The 20,093-nt window shown below is 40.0% G+C and overlaps 1 protein-coding gene across 2 annotated transcripts in view; it reads right to left on the reverse strand.

Annotated features, from left to right (window-relative positions):
* LOC308398145 (multiple epidermal growth factor-like domains protein 11) overlaps positions 1–20,093 on the reverse strand; it is a 252,798-nt gene that overhangs the window by 161,114 nt on the left and 71,591 nt on the right. For both annotated transcript variants that reach the window (XM_080884601.1, XM_080884600.1), the window contains exon 6: positions 16,471–16,571. In XM_080884601.1, coding sequence (XP_080740727.1) covers positions 16,471–16,571 — 101 coding nt within the window. The remainder of the gene's footprint in view (positions 1–16,470; positions 16,572–20,093) is intronic.

Below are 20,093 nucleotides of genomic sequence, written 5' to 3' on the forward strand. Positions count from 1 at the left end.
CAGAAAAAGAGCGCTCCCAGAGAAAACAATATTAAACGTGTTAATGCAAATTAATCCGCCATCATGGTCAACGCGATTAAAATTTTTAACGCAATTAACGCAACTGCAGTGCAGAATGACTCAAAATCCCTGAAATGTTTCTGTCAGCGCATTTTGGGCAGTTTGTCCAAATAGAGTTACCCTCGCACATGTGCAAATGGGCAGTTGATCTGGTAGTGACGGGCAGCTGAACCAATCAACTCAATATGGAAGATGATAAACACACATTGGCCCTCTCGATGGGAAATTTCAGTATTAAAAAAATAACAAGATGGAACAGTCGACCGACATAAAGTATTTTGCACATTGTGCAAGAAGGAATTTTCTTTTCACCGAAGCACTTCCATCTTAAAATATCACATTGAAGCGAAGCCTACGTTAGTCAGGGATGCTGCTAGCACTTTGGCTAACGTGTCACCCAGCTTGCACCAAACCAATCACGGAGCATCGGGGGCTCGGTAAGTCGACCTCGGACATATTAATAATAATGGATTGGATTTATATAGCGCTTTTCAAGGCACCCAAAGCGCTTTACAATGCCACTATTCATTCACTCTCACACACTGGTGGAGGCAGCTACAGTTGTAGCCACAGCTGCCCTGGGGCAGACTGACAGAAGCGAGGCTGCCATATCGCGCCATCAGCCCCTCTGGCCAACACCAGTAGGCGGTAGGGTAAAGTGTCTTGCCCAAGGACACAACGACCAGGACAGAGAGCCCAGGGATCGAACCGGCGACCTTCCGGTTACAGATGCGATTCCCAACCCCCTGAGCCACGGTCGGCCATATTAACTGACACAATTGCCAAGTGGATTGCAACAAAATGCAGACCTGTTAATATCGTTGAGAACACGCGCTTTACATCGCTTTGGTTCCTCGTCTCAAGGACTTGAAGCCTCCCGAAGAGTGACAGAGAGAGAGTGGATAAATGTTCACAGAGTTTTTTGTTTACATGAAGGTTCAAGATGTTCAATAAACAAGTTAAGTGCGTATATTTTCCCTCTTTTCTCGAGTCTGTTTGCTCATGCAAAATGAAGTAACCCTATAATGAATCTCTTTAAACATTTTCATTGTTTGACAGCACTAATATATATTATATATGAGTGTATACTTAGCTATTAGTATATAGGTTTTCAAAAAGTTGTATTTCACAGGAGAGAAGCTGTGTTAAAAGACTGAAGAAAACTATTGGATTTCTCTTTGAATTTAAGCATTTAGCATTCTTTGTGTTTATTCTCCATTTACCTCATTATGTTGCATAAATGTCAGTTACAAGCTTAAATATAAAGTTGAAATAATGTAATTGCAACCAGGCTATTGGTCAAATATTTGCAATTAATCACAATTAATTACAGAAAATTGTGCCATTAATTTGTTAAAAAAAATTTTAAATCTATTGACAGCACTGATATTTATATATAATTTTTATAGTCCTGCCTGTGTACACCACAACAGTTGATCATAGATCAACAGATAAGTGTGTGATTAAATTGCAGACCTTAGCACCAGCAGTGTTCCAAAAATGATTCATGAAATTTTTAAGAATTATAGCAAAGGATATTATTTACTCTTTTCAGTAGAGTCATGACAAATGAAGCAGACACAATATCTGATGTTGATTCAAATTGTTGAATTTGGAGGTCATCATTAAGCTGAAAACTCAAATAAATCTACCACAGTCAGCAAAAATGTCAGAAGTGCAAAATCAACACTATAATGCAAAGAAACATGAAAACACTGACCTGCTCAGCAACATCAAAAGTCCTGAAATGTCACAGAAGACAACAGAAGTGCATGATAAAAATGATTTTAATAGTTAAAAAACCCAACATCACACATCTAAATCAAACAGTGCCCTGTTTGCCTAGTTGTGTTTTGCAAATATTGCGGTGGGCACTGTATATGATCAGCCTCTAGCTTCAATCTTTATGCTATCCATCATATTTTCTGAGGGCGAGAGAGATAAAATGTTCCAAATTTTAATAAGATAGCGAACAAGCGAATGCTCTTGTAATCCTCAAGCAGAGCTGATAAATCTTTAAAGAGGTGGCTAATCCTTTCATCCTGTGGGCTGAAGCAGGAATGGCTACAAGGAGGATTACATCAACCATGGGTACAGAAAGATTAATATACTTCAAATTAGCTAATCGCTACCCAATTCTTGCTATTGTTTTAGCATGAAGAGGTGGTCTTTAGTGCCCTTAAATCTGCTCCTGCAGGAAGAATGAGAGCAGAGGTATGAACAACATCAGAGTTGCAGTGGGACCAACCGTAAGGGCACACCTGACATCATCCTCCACTGCCTGATCTGTCTGCACAGCTGTCAGTAGAGCAGATTGCAACATCCCAGTGAAACAGTTTTTGTCCTGAATACAAAAAGCTCTTTTAATCTTTCTCCTCTGGTGTTCTCAGCATTATATAATGTTCCTTTTTTGCAATGTTTGATTAAACATAGGGTAGATTTGTCACCTCTTTAAATGGGATTTTTAAATATTAGGGCTTGCAAAAGGAAATCTTCTGCAAGCCCTAAATTCATGGTAACTTCACTCATAAGCAGTGTTGGGACTAACGCGTTATTAAGTAACGCGTTACAGTAACTACGTTATTATTGTGGTAACGAGCATGGTAACTAGTTATTATGCCAAAATCAGGAACGCGTTACTCGTTACTGGGATTTAGATAGGGTCGTTACTCGTTACTTCGTGTGGTGGCTATCGCGGAGCTTCCACAGATTCAGTAACATTAGCAAGTGGTGGAGGCCAGCAGGTGGATGAAGGAAAAGGGACGCAGAAGGAAAAGAGACCCGAGGCGGCCGCCGGTCCAAGTGTGAACTGAACTTCAGGTAAGAAGTTATGACCTGCAGTCTCTCTGGGTCAGATATAAACCAAGTTTAGGTGGAGTTTATTTTCGTTATTCTGACTTTTTCCGTACTGCGTGCTAGCTAGCATGACGGAGTTTCTATACAGCTGGGTGGGTGCTATGAAGTTATTGATGTTGAACTTTATTTTGTTCATAAGTTATTAGAGTTGCCAACCGTCCCGTCTGGTATTCAGAGAAAATATTACGCGTTTCTTATTGAGGTGAAAAGGGACAGTTTGTCCCGTAATTCAGCTACAATGAAAAAGGCACAAAGCTGGAGTTATTCTGTGTCTTTGCTGCACAGCTGCCTCTTCTTCTCTCATTCTCTCCCCTCCCTCTCCCGTTTCTACTTCAATCATGAAAACTGATCAGTGATCAGCTGATCGTCTTTTCTCTCTTGTGTGTTTATCGCCCACTTTGCGCCGAAAGAGGAAACCAGCCGATGTCGCGCTAAACAACAGCAGCACGTTTAAGCTTGATCAGCTGTTGTTAGAATTTATTTAATATTAATTTCTAGTATCAGCTGATGTTTGCTGGAGCCACAGCTGTAAAGCTGCTGGTCATGATATGGTTTGGTTATGTGGTGAGAGGGAAACATGAAGATGAAACCAGGAGATGTCCTTACTGAATCATCAGAGCTGAACAGTGATGGAGAAACAGGTTTACCTTTTAGGTGACATGAATGAGTTGAAGGGAAGTTATGAACTGTTTCTGAGAGACAAATAACACCAGGATCCTTTTCTAAGTAGCTGACAGCTGGTAACTGTGCAGGGGCGGGTCTAGCAAAGTGTTGCCAGGGGGGCAGGTAGGGCATTAAAAGGGAAAGGGGGGCACAAAGAAATACTTTTCTTTCTTATTCTCATTTAAAATATCTTTTAAAAAATAATTATCTGAGTCTTACAACAAACGATTGATAGATTGATGCATATATACCATCAGACAGTGTACATCACTGTCACAACAGTGTTTATTATCATTCAAAGGCTTTGTGATTTTTCCTATAATGGTGGGCCAGTCTCTAGTCAAAATGCCCGGGATGATTTTTTTGTCCCAGTCCAGCTCTGTATGCAGCTCATCTGCAGTCTGGTGTTACCTACATCTTCCTATTCGGAAGGCAGAATTTCCGAGTTCTGAGTACAATCGAAAGCACCACGACTGCAGTTTTTGTGTTGGATGTAAAAGGCGCAGATGACACTGTGACGTAGGCTAGAATCATGGCAGCAGTCAATGACGGTCCAGGCGTGGGATTTCTCTCGTGGAAATATGCACATTATCTTTTCCTTTCTATTGGTAGGTGGCACAGTGCACTGTGGCAAGTAAGCAAGCTAGAAGACTGGCAAAGTTATGGAAGCAACACATTAACAAGAGAATTCTGAGTAAAACCAAAGTTACTTTCCCTAGTAACTAGTTACTTTGAAAGTAACGAGTAACTTGAAGTAACTGAGTTACTTTTGAGAGAAGTAACTAGTAATGTAACTAAGTTACTATTTTAAAGTAACTTACCCAACACTGCTCATAAGATACTAAAACTTCTGACAGTCTTAGCATAATGCTAAAATGCAAATTCCTAAGTAATTTGCTGGTGACATAGTAGCTGTTAAGAGGTAAAATTCAATAATTATTTTTAGATTAAAGAAGAAAAACACAGATGACACAATTTAAATGCCCCTGGCCGCTTTGCTTCTGTCTTCTTTTTAAATGACTTCAAAACTTTGACTTCATAACTTGTTTCCAATGCAGAAAATAACAAGAACCCTTTTTTTATCCACTTCTATGACATTATTACTATACGATTAGGTCAAGACAGGAGTATGTCTCTGTAGTTTCTCAGTCATCGCGCTCATGGTAGTTTAAAGAGCTTGGAAAAAAAGCTACTGGACTTCTTTGTGAAGACATTTGTCTTCTCATCCACGAGGTTTCTTCAGTTCTTCAGTTGTTTTGTACATTGCACTTTCAGCAGTCCTGTTTGTCTGTTATATATCATACGTAGCACCAGGGTCTCAGACGAACGCTGTCTCATTTCACTCTGCACTGTACTACTGTACATGGTTGAAATGACAGTAAAAGCCACTTGACTTGATTTGACTTGAGTTTCTTCTTTAAACTGCAGCCCGATGCTGCTTCGTTTACGGGTGTCAGTCATATTTATAATAATGGATTGGATTTATATAGCGCTTTTCTAGGCACCCAAAGTGCTTTACAATACCACTATTCATTCACTCTCACATTCATACACTGGTGGAGGCAGCTACAGTTGTAGCCACAGCTGCCCTGGGGCAGACTGACAGAGGCGAGGCTGCCATATCGCGCCTACTGGTCTCGGCCCCTCTGGCCGAGACCAGTAGGCAAGTAGGGTAAAGTGTCTTGCCCAAGGACACAACGATCAGGACAGAGGGCCCAGGGATCGAACCGGCAACCTTCCGGTTACAGATGCGCTTCCCAACCCCCTGAGCCACGGTCGCCCCTATTTATGTGTCTTTGCGACACACTCGCAGTCTCCTCCTCACTGCTGTCTACGGTCGCACTCACTGACTGATTTGCCATGATGTGCAACGCGATCCTGAAATATTGATACTTTCATTACCAGCATTTCATGTTACAGGATCAATTCCCATACAAAAATATCAATATTTCATTTGATTAAACTTTTTTAATCTTTTTTATTTTTAATCCTAAACATGACATGATGACAAAAGTAAAGTTGGCAATTAGCAGGATAGTCGGCAATACCCTGTTAACTACAATCGCCTTCCGCCTCTCATTCATGTGCGTGCACTTTTGCTTATGACATATCTTGAGGCATCAGCTTGAGGTGTGTGTGTATGTGTGTGCATGTATATGTGTATGTATGTGTGTATAAATAAACATTCATTAGTGTGTTTGGTTTGATTAAAGCTTCTCTGGGCCAAAGGTCAAAGTAAAAATCGTTCAGCATCTGGAAGACAGGACAGTAAGTTCTAACAAGAATGAAGAACAGGCTAAGCCAGGGAGAAATGACCCCAAAGAAAGATACAATGGCCTCAGGCAGAGATTTAAAAAGAGATTTGATTTTTTTTAAAGCACTGCAAGAAAAGAATCATCCATAAGTTCACCTAAAAAGGTATTGTAAGTAAACTTCTCCTGCACAGAATCACATGTTTATCTGAGAGATAAACTGGACATAAAAACAGAGCCAACAAAAGAGCCAGGAAACATAGGGAAAGCCCCCAACTCAAATCAAACGCTCCCCTTTCTTCTTCTTCTTTCAATTAGCTCAAGCTGTGTATATCACACAACAAAAGACCTGTCCCAGGATGTTAACGTTAGCAGACCAGGCAGCCATGTTTCTGTAGTTAAGAGCTAAGAATTAGCTTCCGGCATTCCTACTACAGCCAATGGGAGAAAAACGCTGTGTGTGTGTGTGTGTGTGTGTGTGTGTGTGTGTGTGTGTGTGTGTGTGTGTGTGTGTGTGTGTGTGTGTGTGTGTGTGAAGGTGGAGGATGTAGTGTCACACAATGGAGTCAAAGGGTATTTGTCTAGGCCATGCAGGAGAGACTAAAGTTGTTTACATGTAGATGTTGAATAAAAGACACAATATACTCGTCTTTGTGCCCCCCTCCCCTTCAGGGAATCTCTTTCACGGCTTTTCATCAACAAGAAAAGAAAACACTGTGCTATAGAGTTTACCATCTGGGGTGGATAATTGGGTTCTCTTACCGAATAAATGCGGGTGTCCAGAAAAATACAAAGCATGGTCACTGAAATTTTCTTTTGTTAATGTTCACATTGTTGTGGACGTGTTTGAATGTTTTGAATGTTCTGAGTTACAAATTCGTGTAATTGTACATTTTCAGGATCTCGCTTCTATAAACAGTTCGATGGTTACTAAGAAGGTGTAAATGCTGCTTTGCATTCTTGCAGTTTTTAAGCACACAGGCAGTAGTAGTAGTAGTAGTTCAGCTCACTCTGGTCATGTGAGCTGAAGATTAATAATAAATCTAGAAGAAGTGCATTTCCACTGCAATAAATACTCTGCCTACTCCTCTGCTGCTTCTTCATTGTATGAGCAAGTATCAATTAACATCAATCAATGGTGAAAACCTCATTTTTAATTGTGGTACATGAATAAAAAAAACAAAAAGCCAGTAAAACTGCTTGTGCTGCTAATGTTAACAGTTAACAGTCTTCATGTTACCAGTTTTATTTACTAAAGAACAAATTATACTGCAAATACTGTGTGTAATTAATATGTACCAATTTTAATGTCATAGTAGTCATTTTTGTAATGTATGTTCTGTACTATACAATAGTCTTAAGCCACAATTCATGACTTAAAAGAACCTGTTCCCTGAACACCAGCTGCATAGAAGAAGAACCTTTTTTAAAATGTACCTAATTATTTTGTTGCATCATTTCTTTAGTTGAATCTGCTAAAAATGTCAAAGATGCAGTGTGATGGGCATAGAATAGTATATTTACACTAACAACAGGGTTCGTGAAGGGCTTAAACTTGACAAATCTTAACATAGTGTGGAGTGTTTTCTTAAACAAAACTGAGGAAGCTGAACAATCGAACACATAAGAAGACGCGCCACCAAAAATATATATAGATGAACAGTATCTGAAAGACATCCTCAAGAAAGAGGAATTTCAGGTTTCAGTAGTTTGTAGTTGTTAGTTTCCTTTTGTACTTTATGTTGGAGGACTAGCTGCCCATTGCTTCAATCTGATCCTTGCTGACTTAATTCTTGGCAAACCAGTGGTTGGAGGATGAGGAGCCCACTCTAGGTCCCCCTCCACCAACTCCCAAGAACAGATGTTGTAGTCGTCATCCTGGTCCTGATGAGACTGTGAACCCTGTGCATCCCAAGCCTCCAGAGAATCCAAAGCCTGCCAAGTCCCCACTGCTACTCCAGCCACATGAACCTGAGACAATGAGCTCTGTACCACCAGAACCCACAGGCCCTCTCCAGGTTTTGCCCTGTGACTGGGCTGACCCTAGAGTCTAGGGTCAGCAACCTTTAACACCCAAAGAGCCAGTTGGACTCGGTTTCCACGCAAAAGAAAACACTGGGAGCCGCAAATACTTTTTTGACATCTAAAATCAAGATAACACTGAATATATTGTTTTTTACCTTTATGCTTTGTGTGAACAACTAAGGTGTTCTGCTTATGAAATCCATGAAGTGCTACAGAGAAAATGACATTTTATTTATGTAATGAACACATTTTGAACTCTTAAAGAAATATAACAAAAGGAAAGCTGAACTAAAATGATCCGTGTAGCAAACAAAAGCTGCTGTGAGCCGCCACCCTCATATCTCCTCTGGGCTTTTGGAGCCTTGACCTGACTTTTAAAAAGTAATTGAAAAAAAGCTCTATGCTGCTAAAAGATGAAAAATAGATATTTGCAAAATTCTGCATAAATATGTATTTTACCTGGTTAATGTATGTGGCGGGACGTGGTGGTCAATAAAGAGATGCTGAAAAGCATGTTCATGCAAACATCGTCGGGTCTGCCGTGATATGTTTACAACGATACTTCTGCTCCTGAACCTCTGCGCACAGCGTCTGCAGGTCGGGGCTGTACGAAGTCACTTTCATCTTTACAGGACTGTAAGCTGTCGTCTGTGAGGCGTGAGCGTGTTTGTCTTTAACACAGTTCACGGTGGAGCTGCTGACATAATGTGGATCCGAAGATCCATAACTGGCCTACCTGGGGTCGAAAGTCTCGATAAATGCACGGCGTTTCGTACACCGGCTTCCGCGAGTGTGACGCTTATTTGAGCGATGAAAAAATAATAGAATATAATTTTATTTTTCAATATCACAATAATCTTCCAGTTTAGAACTACAAGTTAAAAAAGAACTAACATAAATAAAATACACTTCAGCTAAATACTTCTAATTTAATTTCCCAAACCACGCGGAGCCGCACTATAAGCACTAAAGAGCCGCAGGTTGCCGCCCTCTGCCCTACACAGTCGGCCGTAGTTAAAAACATATTAGGCTGAACGCTCTTTAAAATTGCAGAGGACTGGAAAATAATGGGCTCTTGATTTCTGCAAAGTCAAAGAAATGTGACTTTTGACTGTTGCTGACTGAATGATTGAATTCTTCACAGTGTTTTGATTACACACTGCTTTTCATTCTTTAAATAGTAACTTTAATACATGCGTATTAAAGTATAGTATAGTATATATAGTATATATATAGTATAGTCTATTTCTGGTGCTGGGAAAATCATGGAGAAAGACTGATCGTATTTAAGATCAATACATTAATTAATGGCTTGTAACTTGTTAACTCAAAAAGATCACACCATGTTTGCTCTTACTGCACTGGTAGTGTGTTTGGGATCATTGTGATGAAAGAAAAGTCAAACTGAGTGAAGAGCACTCAGAGAGCGCTGTTCCCCTCAGAGGGGGAACACGATGTTTCATGATGCCTGTTCTTGTGTCACTGTGACTCTGTATTTAAAAAATGTAAAGTGTGTTGTACACCTCTTTCTGTGCCCTTTCATATGACATATTAGTCGATATGGTTTCTAATTTTTTCAAGTCAACTCTGAGCTTTAGCACTAACAATGAAGGTCAAGCCAACCTAGGTACTCATGTCCCCCGAGGCCTAAGATAAGATAAGATAAGATAAGATAAATTATTATATTGTTGTGAAGTTTGTCGATGTGAGTTTTTACTGATTTTCACCTGGGAACTTGAACAACACCTGATTTTATTAAATCAGCTCGAGCTATTATTGGTATCTGCCCTCACACAAACTTTGAAAATGATATGTTGAAGTGACAGTTAGACTGCTGTTGGAGATTATGTATGGGAATTTCAGCAGCAGGACCACGACTCCAAACACGCTCCTTCCGGCTGCCATCTATATGGGTTCCCCCAGTTCTGCAAGCTGATCATTCTCGTTTCCCACCCTCCCTCCTTCCTCTCCATTCTTCAACTTCTTCACTTCTATTTAGTACACGGGGATCTGCCAGTCCTCTTCGAGGCCTTCCCCAAACCGCAGCTCAATTCATGTCAAAGCATCGACTTTTACCTACTAAAACGCTGTCAAACTTAAAATGAGGACGTGGGCCCAGCTAGTGAAACAAAAAGACAGACGAACAGATAAACTGACCCAATTTTTTTCTACTTTCAATGTGATTTATTCAGCTTCTGTTGTGTTTTCTGTGCTTTTGCAGCATTTTTCTATCATAGTCAGCCTCTGGTCTGTGTCTGTGTTTTTATTCTCAAAGTCAGAGACGTTCTCTGCTCTTTAGTTTGAAGACTTTTACACTCCCCGGTTGGATCACCTTGTCTAATCACCCCAGTCAGTTGAAGTACAAAATAGGTCAGCTCAGCCACTCAGACTTTACCAGCTTATCAGCTTTCTCCTTGTGGCAAACAGACCAGTCTCTTGGCTTATTTTGTAAACTACTGTCTTTGTTCCTTGTTCCAGTTTGTACCTCTGTCAGTCACAGGAGCTGACTAAACCCACCTTCTTCCATACAACACTGGAGATCTCTCACCATACCTGGTACCATCATAAGCTCCAAGTTGTTCTGTGTGTGGGTTTAATAAAGAATGTGCACCTGAGTTTCACTCTCTTGCCTTCGGTTTAGACACTCATAACATTTTTTCATTTCAATTTTCAACTGCAGAAGGAAGCTTGACACTAGTTGACAGAAGTTGAGGAAGGATTGCTATTCGGTTATGGTCTACACCAGCGGTCTCCAACCTTTTTTGCACCACAGACCGGTTTATGCCCGACATTATTTTCACGGACCGCCCTTTAAGGTGTCGCGGATAAATACAACAAAATAAAACTAGTACCGGTACCGAAAAAAAGATTTATTCATAACACACTTGAAAAGACCCAGGAAAACCGAGTTAACGATAAAAACGATAACAAAATAACGCTGAAAACCGATAAAAACCCTGAAAACCAGACATTTCACACCTGAGCCTCGACTCTCGCAGCCCGGTACCAAACGACTCACGGACCGGCACCGGTCCGAGGCCCGGGGGTTGGGACCGCTGATTTACACTGTTATAGAAACAAGGAGAAAATGGGTTTCAGAACAGCCACTGGACTTGGATAGAGTGTAGGACTGTGTGGTAAATGCTCACGTACTAACTGGACTGGTGTTGTTCTGTGTGTTTGGGACTGCTATATTCTTATATATATATTAATTTGAAATAATTTCCCTTTGTGGTGGGGCGTGGTCTGCGGTGCCGTGTGGACGCACCAGCACGGCATCCGCAATCACGCCCGCCGTGTTAAAACACGTTGGTGTGGTTCAAGTGCGGCTGGCAGCCTGTGAGCTGCAGCCGCAGCAAGTAAAGATGGCTCGAAATAACGCAGAGCGTTCTCACTCCCGAGGCGTAACATGTCGACGTTTTGTCACGTCCCGCGGCGTTCCTGAGGAACGCGAAAGGAGACCTTCGGCGTTCTTATGGTACGCGGCGGGTTATGGCTGGAATCCAGTGCAATGACGCTCCCGCGGGAGTAGACGTTCCAGCCCTGTATTCCAGCCCTAAACCTAACCTTATCCCTAGCCCTGACCATAACCTTATTCCTGACCTTAACCAGGACTTTAATGATGTTAAATAGCGTGTTTCTAAGCGATTTGAAGAATAAGAGCGAACATGTGTAGGTTCAGTCCAGACGGTTCTCATATTTCCTCTTTTTCCGAGGTCGTCATTTAGGAACGTGGTGGGTAGCCGAAAACGTAATATGGTGACGATTTGTCACCTAGCGTAAAATGTTACGCTTTGGGAGTGAGAACGGGTTGAATAACGATATGTGGTCCCGCCGTGCCTTATTCGCGCCACACCCTTTTTCTTTTAGAGAACTGTTTAACCAGTTTTATTACTTTTAGTCATGTAATCTTTTCATTCAGTGCTACCTTAACTGTATATTTGTTTTTATTTCTGGGGAAATTACATTAATTGTTTCATAGCATTGTCTTTGCTCCCAGTCTGTTCTTTACACTGCTCTCTCCTCCTTACAACTAAAAGTTAATAAATTATGGAGCATTGTCAGGCCCTTTAAATCTAGGTCGCATTGTTGTTAACAGTAATTCTGCCACTTAGCTTGGCTTTGTCTTTACCAGTTGGCCACAGGTACACAAAATTAAGTCACTGCATTCTGTTAATCCTGGTGAATACTGCATGGCTTTAGTGGAGAAAAAGTATTTTAGAGTAAAATTAGAAAATTAGTTTATATATTTTATTTATTCCAGAACAAATAAGCAGTTTTGTTTTGCCATAGTTCCCCAGGATTTATAAACTTTCACACAGAGATGGCACTCTAATGCCCCTTTGAGGGCCCAGTTATTCTGCGGCCTTTGCTTGTTCACACTGAACTAAAGAAAGCTGTATATAGTAGTGCCACACTGCATGCAAATGGAAACAAGGCCATTTAAAAACCCCGGTGGAGATTATGCTTTGCTGATTACAACACTGTGAGGTTGCAACTTTTTACCCGGATTAATTAAAACATGTGAACACAATTCAATAAAAGTCTTTTTAGGATCACTTTTAATTGCATTTTAATCATGAAAAAATGTAAAAACACGAAGGATTTCAGTTGATTCTTTGTCTGAACAACTGTCAGACGTGATAACATAAGTAGATGTGTGACAGAACCAGGAGAGCATGTTGTGGGATTCTTCTTTAACAATTAAGAGCAGAAGCTTAATGAGACTGGATTCACACTTAAATAAAGAATCGTGCACATGTAGATCTGAAAACAACATCTGTTGTTTCATCTGCTCAGTTTAATTGTTTGTTTTTAACTGATTGAAGAGCTGTTATTTACTTTGACTGGCAAAGTTTGAGCTTCAGACAGAAATAATTGTGTAATGGACTGTTCCCATGAAGCGGGGAACACAGCTAGATGATAAGGCCAATCTTTTACACACATACTGAATGAAGGTTCTCTTCAACTTGAATGCAAAATTATTTGATTCACCTGATGAATTCATCCAAATGACCAAAGACAACTAACAAACGTAGCTCTGAAAACAGTTTGGATTTGCAGTTTTCAGAGCTGCCTGATGTCTAAAGAAACATTTTGCAGTTTGTTTGAGATTTTGCTCAGTGTCTTTCTTTTTTCTTTTACCAGGTTTCCTTCCAGCTGCTTGTGGTCACACTTTGGGTAGAAATACATTGACTTTGTTACAGAGCTCGACTGATCTTCATTTTGACAGCAGATATAGGTAACTGTGAAAAGATAACTACTGAGATTGAACGACTGTTCCACAAGGTACACTGCAATTTTAACAAGCCTGCATACTGTGTGTGTGCATCAAGTGGAAAAAGTTTGAAAATAACAATGCATATGACAGGAAAATGGTTTTGTTTGTCACTGACACGTTATGCATAACACATGTTCTCTTGCGGTTGGAATATTAAGGAGAAAGCGCTGTCTGATAACAAACAAACACTTTTGGTTTTGAACAACCACAGTGTGTTTTTGTTGGGTTTTTATAGCATCTATATTTTGTGTCTAAGAAGAAACTAGCAGGAAAAATGTGACACATGTTCAGTCATTTATGTGGACTATAATCACTGATGGGAGTTTATACGAATTTAGCGATTGTGATTTCAATATCGATATCACTTATCGACTCGATTCGTTGTTGATTCTCTTATAAATTCTCATTGGGTTTTTAAAGGTCATGTATTACACTGAACGCTTTTCTTTAAAGTAATGCAGTATGTGACTTAGTTATTCACTGGAGACAGTAATTCATTATACTAGTCATTACATTGCTTTTACATCATGTTTCTCTGTAAAATGATATGAAACACACGGTCTCATAATTACCAATTAACAATATAAACCTAGAGGCCCCACACACCAACACAAATTATTAGGACAACCGTGTGATCGTTCTATGAGTATTTGGGTATGAACACAAAGCCGTCAGCACAAAGCAAAGATGAAAACCAACACAAAGAGTGTAAACTCGTCACCACAGTGACTCTACTGTAGAAAAATGAGCAGAGCCTGCAGTCTGACTGCTCATCACCACTTTTATTACCCGGTTACTTAGTGTCAGTATGCTCAGCTTTAACAGCACTCTGGGTTCTTGGCTAGCTTAATACCTTTGTGTTAGCATGTTAGCAGTTGTTTCTGTCCTGGATGAAGTTTGGATTTTACCACTGTGCGCATTCGTTTGTGGAGTAAAATAAATTCAAATATAATAAATAAAAATAAATCATGTCCATATCGACGCAGTAGACCATGGAACCCAAAATGCCGGATTCACAAACAGAGATTTAACTTAGTGCGCAGCTTTATTGCTGGAGAAACTCTTCATAGCAGTAAACGTGACAAAAACAAACCAAAACCACAAATGCAGGACTAAAACCGGAGAACAGGAACCTAGAAACTAAGAATACTCAGGACGCGAAGGGAGGAGACACAGCACAAAGAGGGTATAATGCAACGCAGAGCAGGGGATGACAGAGGACTGAAATACAAGACGGAGTAATCAGGAAATGGGAGACACAGCTGGTACTAATTACTCAGACGAGACGGAGAACAGAGGCTGAACACAGAGCAGGACTGTCAAAATAAAACAGGAAGCATGCGGCAGACACAGACTAGACACTGAACAGAGGGAACGCCGAGTACAAGGACAGGAAGGACATGAGACATGACTGACTGGGGAACAAGAGAACAAACACGAGGGCAGAACTAAACCTAAGATCTAGAAATCACAAACCCAGGAGAACTAGAGCTCTAGAAATGCAAAACAGAAACCAAAACCCTAATATTCATGAACCATGATGAGATCAAAAATAAATGTACAAAACTCAAAACACTGGGTCACCGACCCAGGACCATGACATGTCACAGGTAAATGGTGTGGCATCTATATAAAACTCTTCTAGTGTAGACTGACTTAGTCTGTTAAACACAAAAATGCACACTTTGAGTAGGGATGGGTACTGATAAGATTTTCACGATTCCGATTCCATTTTCGATTCTGTTTAACGATTCGATTCTTTATCGATTCTTATTTTTTAAAAAGGAGAACACTAAGGTCGATTAGCTTAGAATTTTGTTTTATATCTTCTCTTTGAACAAGATAGAAATTTAGGAGTAACATGGCCTTACAAACCCAACAGTGAGATCTTAAGAGATCCAGCCTACGGCTCTTCAATGGGGTGTCACAGGGTCCCCGGGGAAAAATTGTAAATGTAAAATAATAAAATAAATATTCTCCTGTAGCAATAACAAAGTATAACATAAATTATTCTGAAGCAACTACACAAGAATATCCAGTAATGTCCCTGCCTGCAATTAAACACATTCACTTACTGAAAATCATCTTCTGTGGCAAACGGGTGCAAACCTTTGACCACAAACTGAGTCACTGCTCGGTGACATTCGTCTATCCTGGCCTGAAAGGAGACGCTACCGGTAGACTGCAGCGAGAACTGCCAGCATCTGAGCCAGACTCTGTCTCATCATGGTCACTAAATGCACAGTAATGGCAGGTTTGTAATAAGGCAGATCGCGCTAACATAATATGCACTGTTGTTGATTATTTACCTGCCGCATTAACAGGAGAGGACGTGCAAACGTTACTGCTGCTGCTGGGTTGAGATTCACGAGTCCGGAGCGGAATTAAAAACACGACATTCATTTAAGGTCATCGCGTGTTTTGTGAGCAAATGCTTTTGCATATTCGTAGTGTTTCCTCCCTTAAATGAAATATCTACTTTGCAAGTATTGCAAGTTGCCCTGTTGTCATCCGTTCTCGTAAAGTATAACCAAACTTTTGAGCGTCTGAGCCACTTAGGCGCCGTTTCCTGCCAGGTAAATGACGCTCTGCAACGTGGTGACGTCATTCGGGGCGACTGGAATCGATAAGGGAATCGTTTGCAAAAATGGCAAACGATTCCAAGGAATTGAAACAGTGGGAACCGGTTCTCAACAAGAACCGGTTTTCGATACCCATCCCTAGGTGTGAGCTAGGTTGTTTACAGACCTGGAGTATTTTGTCTGTTTATATCAAAGTGGTTCATTTTCACCCTTGGTTTGATTCATTTGTGTAGCTATGAACAAAGTAATTGCACTTAGGTCCAGACCAAACAAACCGGATAGTCTTGGTACAGTTTTATCTGGACTCCAGAGCAATTCGTTTACAGTGTGAACATAACCCAACCTTGATCTTCACCAACTAACAGGTCTGCATTACAAGTTTGAGCTAAAAAACATGCCTCGCATGCTTTGCATTCTCGATGTGGATAGGTACTGTAGATGTGCAAAGGACTGTATGTAGCCGTCTAATGAACGTACATTCGCCGTGTTCTTCAATAGTTAAGAACTCACCAACTTCTTCCTCTATTTACTTTTGTTGCTCCCACTCCAGGCACATCTGCCCTGTGAGCAGACTGAACATTGTCATGTGGTTTGTAGTAATGAGTTTACAAACTCATTAACATCTGTTGTTGTGATTTGATTGTAAAAATAAAACTGAATTGAATTGAATCTGTTTGAGGTAACGTGATTTACTCCGGTTGTAGAAAAGACACAAAGGCTAAAATGGTGTTAAGGAATCTGCAGGACTTACGAACACACAGTTCTCCACTTTCATAGAAGCCAGGACAACACTGAGAGCGTCGTCTGTACATGGTCCTTACACCTCTCCTATAGGCGGTCTTGTAGCTGATCCTGTGCAAGTGACATAAACACAGTAAAGGTATTAATGTTAAAAGATGTGTGGCGCTGACCACACTGATGTATAAAACAAAAAATGTAAGCTTGCAGTGAATTATTTTCACAACAACAGAAAATGATCGTGTGAATGCACTTTCACCAGAACATCCCACAACAAGCCTTTGAACATGTCATCACTCAGCATTGTCACTCAAAGGTCGCTTAAGAACACAGTAGTCACTGCACTTATAAAGGATGAGCAGCACTTAAATGTTTAGGGGAGTTTCTCCACTCATTCAAGGACAAGGATGTTTTCTAATATTTCAGTTTAAGCTAAACGGATCAGCTCTTAGATAAACTAAACTAGTCGCTACAAAGCTTGATGTGGTCATCATGGGGCGATCGTGGCTCAAGAGTTGGCAGTTTGTCTTGTAACCGGAAGGTTGCTGGTTCGAGCCCCGGCTTGGACAGTCCTGGTCGTTGTGTCCTTGGGCAAGACACTGCACCTACCGCTTACTGGTGTTGGCCAGAGGGGCCGATGGTGCGATATGGCAGCCTGGCTTCTGTCAGTCTGCCCCAGGGCAGCTGTGGCTACAACTGTAGCTGCCTCCACCAGTGTGTGAATGTGAGAGTGAATGAATAGTGGCATTGTAAAGCGCTTTGAGGGCCCCGAAAAGCGCTATATAAATCCAATCCATTATTATTATTATTATTATCGAAGCTGATATGCCAACAGTTGCTCATCAGAATGACATCAGAATGTTGGGAAGTAACAGAATACATGTACCGACGTTACGTATTTACAATAATATGAGTAACTGTATTGTGTTACAGTTACCGTTTAAAAGGGTGATCATTAGAATACAGTTACTTTGTTGAAATAAGTGGATTACAAGGTGTTCTTGTCCGTTTCCTATGTTAGGCTATCCTCTGTCTAATTTTGGTAATTTCACGCATTGCCGTAAACCCAAACAAAACACAAAATAAGAGGCTCTAATGCAAGCTTCCTGTTAATTTTGGTGGCGTCAGTTACATAATAGACCCGGCGCCCGCACAACAGAGCCAGCAGTGCACGGGCAGGAATGCATTTCTTACTGACCGTACAATGCAAACTCTGTTTGTCAGCAACCGAGCTGCTCTCAGCATCAAGAGACTATGACTATATACTGTATATATAAGTAGATGTGATATCTACTCATATCTAAAATGTGTTTTATATATAAAGCCATAAAGTAATGAGGTATTGACCAATGACTTAAAATGCAGCTGTTAGAAATGTACATGAGAAGTTTAAGTAATGCAGTGTTGCTGTATTTTATTTCAGTGAAAAACTAAATATCATATTTTCAATTTAAGTTGTTTCCAGCTGTAGTGGCTGTTGAATATACCTAAAGCAAACGAGGAGTGCCATTTAAACGAGCCAAACTACGTTCACTTTATTTTTGGAGATACTGATCTCACGGTTTATGGTGACCACACTTGGCAGATTTTTCACATAATACCAGATATTTCTGATAAGTTCATATATCTCACTGAAATGTTACTCTGTAGCTGATTGTGTCAGTCTGTCAGTTTAAACCCTTTTTTTAGAAAACATATAAAGTCTCTCTTTGATTCTGACTGTGCTGTCGTGTTGCTACAGCAAAGATAACTGTCACATCTAAGGTGTGTAGCATAGCATAAATCCTGTTGAATGCAAATAAAACACTTGAATGTGTTACTATTATTACTTACCAGCAGAGATGTAACGCGTTACTGTAATCCGATTACTTTTTTCAAGTAACGAGTAAAGTTAAGGGATTACTATTGCAAAAACGGTAATTAGATTACCGTTACTTTCCCGTAGGAACGCTGCGTTACTGCGTTACTAAAACTGTGATTTTTTTGCAAGAATGTCTCATGACAGTGACGTAAGCGAGTGCGACGTTCGTGACAACAGCTGTGTGCAGATCAACAGTGCATCACATATCGAGTGCGGGAGAGAGTATGAGCGTGCAGCGTTTAAAGCGTGGAAGTACTGACCTTACTTTGAGTTTGATTCCATAAAAAGTGACAAAAACATTAGTGTCCGCTGTGCGTGGGAAGAAAACTTCTTTTTACAGCGAAAAAAAACCCTAAACTTCCAACAAGCACCGAGTAGCTACGACGTAATGGGAAACTCACAGAGAAACTCACGGATTCTTCCACTGACCGCGGCACACCTGCACCAGGGTAAACCTCCGCCTACCTCACTCCTGCTTTACAGGTGAAAATAGAGCAACAGGACCGCTGAGTCTTTGACTTTATTTATTTTCTGCTGTGTTTTACTTGCATCTGTTTGAAAGAGTGAGTGTAAACACAAAAATATTTTATTTTATGTGCTGGAATGTGCAGAAAATAGGTTTAAATGTTAAACTAATTTCTTCCAGTCAGAGAATGTTGCATATAATTAAATTTTTGCTTGATGCATAAAGTTAAAAGATTAAAACTGATAAAACAAGTTTTAAAAAGAGACTTTTCCATTTGATTACATTTTGTATGATGGATTATGCAGAAAAAGTAGAATTGGCTGAAAGATCTATCGCTTTATCACCTATTCAGGTTGTAAATCGTGTTTTTAAAAAGTAACTAAGTAACTAAGTAATTAATTACTTTTGAAAATAAGTAATCAGTAAAGTAACAGGATTACTTTTGGGGGGAAGTAATCAGTAATTAGTTACTGATTAATTAACTAATTAATCAGCAAGAAACTTGACCAACACTGCTTACCAGTATGGTAGCAATTGGTAGACAATTACTACCTAAGCCATGAATTATTGACTCAGTGACCTTCCTTAGCTCTTTGCTGCTGCTTCCAATCGTGATTCATCTTCTGACGAGTTTTAGACCCAGAAGCAACATCTGTCTCCCTATAGTCCATGTTTACAACTCAGACAATTGTCCCATAATGCAATTTGTTAGTGATATCAGAATCCTGAGCTTTGACTTAACATCAGCTACAGCTAATACGATGAGTTTAGTTTTGTTTAGTTTAGTCCAGCATTGTTATTCCTGATCAAAAGAATCTGATTAAAAGTTATTTTTAAGATTGTTTTTTTTTTTTTATAATTGAAGTCTTTATTTGTTTTTAACATTTCACAACACAAAAACAAACAAAACAACCAACAAACAACAACAGAAAAAATATATATATAAAAAATATAATAATAATAATAATAAAAAAAAATTAAAAAATTAAAAAAAACTCAAATCAGTTAACTCAAATCTTTAAGTCATTCCCTTACTGAGTGCCTACACAAACAAACAGTGCAGCAAGCGTACAACATGACTAAAGATAATTGCCCTGACCAAATAAGTTCCAACCATCTCAGCCAAAAACACGTCCCCACGATTCGTCAAAACCCTCCCTATCATCATTAATCCTAGCCAAGAGCTTTTCATACGACACCATTTTCAGCATAGTTTCTTTCCACCTATTATATTCTGGAGGAGACGGTTCCTTCCATACACTGAGAATAACTCGAGCCGCTGCGATCACCCCCACCTTTATAACCACAA

The sequence above is a fragment of the Rhamphochromis sp. 'chilingali' genome (assembly GCF_963969265.1).
Source record: "Rhamphochromis sp. 'chilingali' genome assembly, chromosome: 6".
Lineage (NCBI taxonomy): Eukaryota > Metazoa > Chordata > Actinopteri > Cichliformes > Cichlidae > Rhamphochromis > Rhamphochromis sp. 'chilingali'.